This window comes from Crinia signifera, chromosome 5 (assembly GCF_055691185.1).
Source record: "Crinia signifera chromosome 5, ASM5569118v1, whole genome shotgun sequence".
Taxonomy (NCBI): Eukaryota; Metazoa; Chordata; class Amphibia; order Anura; family Myobatrachidae; genus Crinia; species Crinia signifera.
The window spans coordinates 296342643-296350287 of record NC_139221.1 but is presented as its reverse complement, the minus strand read 5'-3'; the positions used below and the strand labels follow the sequence as shown (position 1 = coordinate 296350287).

The 7645-nt window shown below is 46.7% G+C and overlaps 1 protein-coding gene across 1 annotated transcript in view; it reads left to right on the top strand.

Moving 5' to 3' along the window:
- LOC146081224 (macrophage mannose receptor 1-like) overlaps nucleotides 1-7645 on the top strand; it is a 351156-nt gene that overhangs the window by 20033 nt on the left and 323478 nt on the right. Inside the window, exon 3 of the mRNA XM_083189329.1 lies at nucleotides 2864-3037. Within this exon, the coding sequence (XP_083045455.1) occupies nucleotides 2864-3037 (174 nt within the window). The remainder of the gene's footprint in view (nucleotides 1-2863; nucleotides 3038-7645) is intronic.

Genomic DNA, 7645 nt, shown 5'->3' with positions numbered 1-7645 from the left:
GCAGGCGGCTGTAATGAAAGCCGAATTGCGGGAGGGAACGGGAGGAGAACCTCGACCGCCAGATGATGTTCACTCGCTGCTGCCAGATGACGGTGGATCACACAGATTTTCAAAGGACCGCGGCAGACCAGCTCGTGTGATAGGCGGTGGGATAGAGAACACAGGGGTTTGCAGACGTGTCACGTCTGCAAACCCCTGTGTTCTCTATCCCACCGCCTATCACACGAGCTGGTCTGCCGCGGTCCTTTGAAAATCTGTGTGATCCACCGTCATCTGGCAGCAGCGAGTGAACATCATCTGGCGGTCGAGGTTCTCCTCCCGTTCCCTCCCGCAATTCGGCTTTCATTACAGCCGCCTGCACTGGACGTTATCTGGGCATATTTCCATATCACCGGACCCCGGGTAGAGCGGTAAGATCCACCAAAGCTCCCCGCATCATCTCTGCACTGTGGTCGGGTTGAGCTAATTACCATCAGAAGCTCCCCGATACACGCTTCCCCTCCACAAAAAAACATCAACGGAGGGTGAGATATATGGTATATTCTACACTAACCTGCTGCTTAAGCTTCAATTGACTGTGCTACATTTCTTGATTGTGCTGCTGGCTCATTGACGCCCAATACCTTCATCCCATACCCATTTCCCCCTTCCCCCAGCTTATGCATTCTAATTGCTATGAATGACTGCTACTAATCCTCATCATTTATTTACTCCGGAGTATTTTCCTAATTATCAGTTTGCAAACGTGACTTATACATGGCCATATTGATTAATGTTTTTAATATTGTATACTATTGTATGAATTTTTGATATTATTTATGTGTATATTTTTTTTTATATCTTTCTCTATAAATTAATTTAAATATTGAATAGTGTGTCCAGTATCATTCTGTCTGGTGGTATTCTATGTTAAAATATATCCATTAGCAGCGCAAAGTGGTTTTAAACCCCATTTCTCTTTGTTTCTCTTATGAGCTTTAGCTAACTCATATAAAGCCGCCTGCAGCAGCAGTGGATTAATTACATTAGACCACAAGTGTGGTGTAACATATATATCAAATAAACAGCGCCAGAATAATTGTGCAATACGGGTTGGACCTATCCACTCATATTTGCGCATTCCCTTTCCCTTTATGTATGTATATAAGGGGTATATAGGCAGCTATATTGCTATAAGCAGGGTATATATATGGGTATGGTATATGGGCAGCAATATGGGTATACTTTAAGTGGGGTATAAATGTGGCAGGTATATGGGTATATAAGGGGTGTGTGTATATGTGTATATATATATATATATATATATATATATATATATATATATATATTCACCATGATAACGGGGTTTGCTAACCCCGAAACATTGGGCTTTGTTTTACTAAACATCTACTTTTTATACAAGACCCTGTGAGTGCCTCAATATTTGGCAGGTATATGGGCATATGGGGGGGGGGGTCCTCACCAGTGCAGTGAGTGGCATGGTAGCGGGCTCAGCCTCTTACTGCCCAATGCCGGAGTTGTGGTGTAGCTGTAGAGGAGGGTGGGTGGAGCTCCATGATAGGCATCGTAGTGGTGTGTTGGCGTTTGGACTTAACCTGGAGGCACTCCCCTAATGTCTGAGACAGCAGGCCTCCATGTGGGGACGTCACGTGGTGTCCGTTCGGCTGGGACAGGGGTAATGTATATCTGCTTTGTGAAATGTGCCTTTATAAAGTCTTTGTGTGGCGCCCTGCTCTAATACCGTGAGTCACTGCTCTTATGCATGTTCTCTGGTGCCCTGCTCCAGGTACACTCTGTGAGTGTATGTGTGACTCCGCCCAGCGTTACACACACACACACACACACTCACAGATTGACAGTTCTGGGCTATTTATTTTATAAGAGATAGGCACAAAAGGAGCACACTGGCACTTACAGGGTTGGCAAAATGGTTGGCGCAGACAGAGGCTGGTCAGGTAGGGAGAGACTGACATAGGCAGTAACATAGAGGAGAATGATTTAAATAAAAAAAATGAACTGTATACCTGATACAATAAGAAGGGGTTGGAGTGCTCAAAGATGCAGCCCGGCCACACTTACTGGAAACTCACACTAGCTGCCAGAGCAGCCGGCAGCTTCATCAGTCTGTCCCTGAGTGCCTGCTGCAGTGCACCGCTCAAAGCCCGGGGACAACAAATGACTCCTTTCTTACTAAAAGGTCAGGTAGCCTAAGGGTCCCAGAAATCGTGTCCCCTCCTGGCCCCCCGGAAAAGGGCGCACCTCTCCGTATCCCGCAAACCATCCTTCGCCAGAGGGATCCTTGGGTCAGATGATGCAAATTGCATCATTTTAGCCCCACTCCCTACAATGCAATACTTGAAATACCGGCATTGCACGGTGGGGGGCTTGTTGAAAATGACGTGATGACTCTCGTCATGCCCTCAAATAAGTCAGCCCTCCCATGGCTCTGCCCTGCCTCACTGAGCTGGCTGCCCTCTCCTGGAGAAAGTCAGCAAGTCAGCAAGTATGTAAAAGAAGTTTTAATGGAAAGTGAAAGCAAATTTCTCAGGAAAATGATCTGTTTCAAACTTGCTGGATATGGAGAGAGGGAGCTGTGAAGACAGAGATTGGAGGTAGGAGCAGATAGGGACTGAGTGTGAATTGTGGGCTAAAAACTGTCACAGCTCAAAGTGAAAGTACATTGCAGAAGCTGTCATTTTAATGGGCTTTTAACTAATATGTAATATTTAAATTGATATTGAAAGGAACATGATCAGACTTTATATACCAATTATAGTATTTTCTGTTTCAGTTCCATGTTTTTAATGAATGAAACTTCCCAGCTCCTTAAATCCAAACCATGTTGTAATATTATATTCCGCAGAGTTATATACCCTAAAGGGAAATGCTAATGGTCAGCCCTGCGTGTTCCCCTTCAAGTACAATTCCAAGTGGTATGTGGACTGCACGCTTGCCGGGAGGTCTGATGGAAGGCTTTGGTGCTCTACTACTGCAGACTATGACAAAGACGGGTTATATGGATTCTGTCCTTCTAAGGGTGAGTGTAAGCTTTATTCACAGATTCATTCCAAGATGGGGGAACTTCAGGGCCATACCTGTGGCAGATGACTGTATCTTTGTATACATATAGGACAGATGTGTCCTGCTTGGGACATGTTTTCAAGCCACTTACTAGAAACAGCCAGTTCCCCTTTTTTGTTTACTTCACAAGCCAACTGTCTATTACAGAAAGCTTTTGGGGGGACAGAAAAATTAAGAGAATTCCTTAACAATATACCAAATGTTATCAAAACCTAAATGTATTGTACCAATGCTAAAAAGTAACATTTGTTTTAAAGTGAATACCATTGATTTCCATGTTCTGGCGACCTTATTGCATTGTCATAAAAATTAGATGAATTAGTCTTACTGTATCTTGTTATTTAGCTTGGAGTGAACCGAGAAATTATTTTTTAGGATAAGCTAAAGTGTATGCTGATTGCCACAAACTATACAGACAAAAGTATTCACACACCCAACTGTTCACCAACAGGGACTGTAATGACATTGTATTCAAATACATAGGGTTACATGTAGTAGGGTTTTAGGTAAGGTTCCAAAATCGCACTAAATCACATGTTTTAAAATAACAGTGTTGGCCCAAAATTGCAAATGTAATTAAATGCGGTTTCAGGTGTATAAATGGAATTCACATGCAATTTCCGGTGAATTTTGGTCATAAAAATGTGCAAATTTTAGTAAAGCAAATGTGCAATTTTTTACACATGGTCATAATTAAATAAAAACAGAAATGTATATGTTTATTAAACACCCATTTTACACTTTAAATTCATTCACACATACACACTCACCTGATCCAGCGTTGTCATCTCTGCCACTGGTAACTCGGTACTGACAGGCTGCTGCTTCTGTAGTAGAGACAGAGACCCTGAGTATTGCTGACCTCCATAGGGGTGCAAGCAATTTTCAGCGAATTTGGCCCTGCAAAGGGTGCAAGTTAGAATTAATTTGGGTGCCATTTTCAGCTTGAAAACGGCACCTAAACAGCAACTGGCACGCTTTGGGGTCAATAGGATTAACCCCAGTGACTCTGTGGCAGAAGGGTGGTTACCATCCGGCGGGGGAAGGGTGGACAACAACCTTATTTAATTCTCCCTTGGCAATGAGCAATTAACTCCCCCAGACACACACACTGCTCCTGAGGAAGCTGCCATTTGGGTGCCGAAATGCGTTGAGCTATTTCTTCATCTCAGTTTTGGACCGGCACTTCACCAACAGTACAGGACCCTGCTATCTCCACTTTGCCAGCGAAGTGCCATTCGCACATTGTGGACCATCTCAGACGGACTGCACATTGACTGACCAGAGTAACCTATTCCTAAAGCTGGGTAATATTCCAGAACTTTCTTTTATTATACACTTCAAGTTTGTGTGATGAACATTACTTACCAATAAGTGATTGGAGACTCTAAAGGCCTCTTTGGAGATCAGATTCATTGCAGAGAAATTCTCTTTTTTCCTCAAATATGCAGGATTAATTGGTTGCAACCTTGACCTACAGTATTTTATTGGTTTTACATATTCTGTTTTTTATATTTAGTTTTTCTATATCTTGTTTGTACATGTATATACAATAAATTGTTCAATTTTACAATCGTGATTCTCTCAGTGAAGCCCAGCGCTGCTCAAAACCCATTTCTTCGCACATTTAAATCCCTCCAGACTATGAGCATTGATCCCCTCGCCACAAGCATGTAACCCCCTATGGCAAGGGGCATGTAATCCCCCCTGGTACAAGCATGGAACCCCTGGCAATAAGCGTGAAACCCCCTTAGGAACGGGCATGTGGGATTACATGCCTGTTGCCATAGGGGGGGTTACACGCAACAGCATATAATCCCCCTGGCAATGAGCATGGAACCCCTTGCCACAAGCATGTAACCTCCTATTGCAATGATCATGTAAACCCCCTTAACAACAAGCATGTAATCCCCCTGGCTATGACCATGGAACCCCTGGCAATGAGCAATGAACTTCCTGGAATGGAACCCCTGGCAATGATTATGTAATCCCCTTTGTCAAAAAGCATATAATCCCCCCTTCAACAAGCATAGAACCCCGGGCAATGATCATGGGACCTCTAGCAATGAGCATGGAACCCCTAACAGCCAGCATGTAGGTAAGCGGAACTTCAGGGGGCATTATGTATTTATGTGGCACTAGTGGGGGCATTATACTGTATGTGTAAGCGGCGCTAGTGGGGGCATTTTGTATGTAAGGCAGTGGCACTACAGGGGGCATTATACTTGCAAACAGCAGTATTAGGCAGTGATGGACTGGGCTACCAAGTCTGCCCTGGCATTTGTGCACACGCGCAACTTCACACGCAGTGTTGCAGGAGCCGTATGTGATGCACCCCTCTCTCCTGGACCCGATCGGTGCACAGAGAGCCACCGGATCCATGGTGGGTCCAGCGGCTCTCTCTGTGCGCTGAACAGGAGTGCTTTGACTCCACCTCCACAAATCGACCACCTGGCCATAGGTCCCTCTGGCATTTGCCAGAAGTGCCAGATAGCCAGTCCAGCCCTGGTAGCAGGGACATTGGCCCTTATTCTGATTGACGCGGACTTTACCGCGTACTTACGGATCGCGTCTTTACGGCGTCTGCGCATGCGTGGAGAACGCTACGCGCATGTGCCACGCCTTGACTCGGTACCAGTTCGGGCAAATCCCGTCCAAAACTGTTCACCGCTATCAGTCGGGAAATAGGGGCGTATTATGGGCGTCATGCGGAATGACACATGGGCGTAGTTTCAAAGTGGGCAAAACGGGGCGGAAACATGGGCGGACACGGGGGAGTACACTTATGTTGGGGGGCGTACATTCGGAAACCACTCCGAATGCACGCGATCAAAAAGGGCAGAAATGTGCGGTGTCCACAAGTGTACTATTGCTTTGCGGACACCACTCGTTCATGCGGTAGGCGAACGTACGCCTAATGACTACAAGCATTAACACCTGAACCCAATAGAATCTACTCCTTTACTCATTACTCACTAATAGGACGCTTGTCAGTGCTTTAATTGAAACCATTGCACTTGATTTGCTGTAAGGGTTAATGTGTGCAATGCATGTGTTAGGCATGCTTGTAAGGATATATTGGCATCTAATTGATTCCAATTCCAAAGAAGCATTTTTTTATGAGGATAGGTAATTGAATAAGTGGGTCATGTGATGTATTGCAGAATTGACATAATAGTGGGTTGTTTGGCGTAAATACTCCGCTTACGGGCGGTAGCACCGCTTGGCTCCCGTTCGGATGCGGTATTTCCGAGCATACTCTGTAATACTCTGTAATACCGTGCAGAATCGGAGTGTTTCTCCCGCACACGCATGGTTTGTATGTCGTCCGTAAACACGCCCTGTTCTTAAAGAGTGAGTCCGTCCGAATGCGGAGGACACGTGGGCGTTTCTACGGACGATGGCCGCACGCGGCAAAACACCGTGGCGTGCGGACCGCACCGTAAGAATGCGGGAATATCCGCACCAACCAGAATAAGGGCCATTATGTGTGTAGGGCAGTAGCACTACACTGGGGCATTATATGTGTAAGAGACACTAATGGGACAATTATGTGTGTAATGGGGCACTGCTGGGGGGGCATTATATGTGTAAGCGACACTACAGGGGGAATTATGCATGTAAGTAGAACTACAGAGTGCATTATGGCCCTTATTCTAATCGGCACGGTACGGCCCGCGTGCGGCCGTACCGCCGATGTTTTGCCACTGCACATGCGCAGAGGTCATTCTGCGCATGTGCAGCCCCCTTCGCCGCAGACGGATTTCGTCCGCCGCAAAGGGGGCGTATAGGGGCGTGAGGGGCTTCATCCCCTCATTTCCCTATGTGTACGCCCCGCGTTTCATGGGCGTTCCCATGCAAACGCGGGGCGTATGCATGGTAATGAGGGCATGACGCCCTCATTACCATGACATGGGGGCGGAAAGCTGACGTCGCCGGATGTCAGCTTTCAGCCCCCATACAAGCTACCACACGGACGATTGTCCGTGTGGTCTCAGCTTGCGGGGCTGCCGCGGCGTGCGGCCCTGCCTTCGATGGTCGACGACCATCGAAGGCAGGGGGCAGCTCCCACCATGGTGGAGGCGTACGCCTCCACCATTTTGATGCGGATCGCCAGCCGTCCGTGTACGGACGGCAGTGGCGATCCGTCGGGTGGGCGGCCCTTGGTTTGTGCGGTCGGAGCCCCGTGTGCGGCTCTGACCGCACCAACCAGAATAAGGGCCTATGTGTAAATGAACTAAAATACCATGGGAGGTGCAATATGTATAATGATGTCATTGCATGTATAACTTTACCCTGAAGCATTACAGCGTGTGGCATAGTGTGTTATGTGCATTAAGGTGTGGCATAAAAGTGTGTTAAGCTTCATGGTGTGTAGCATGTGCAATGGGCATTAGGGTTTGTGGCATAAAGTAATTAAAGCATTACTGTATGTGGTGTAATGTCTACCAGGGTCGACGTTACCTGCTCAGCGGAGGATGCACGGCAGGGAGGTGCCAAGCAGAAGAGGGACTTTCCCTGCTCTACATCCCCTGCTGTCCTTTGTGGCTGCCAGGTGCCGCTG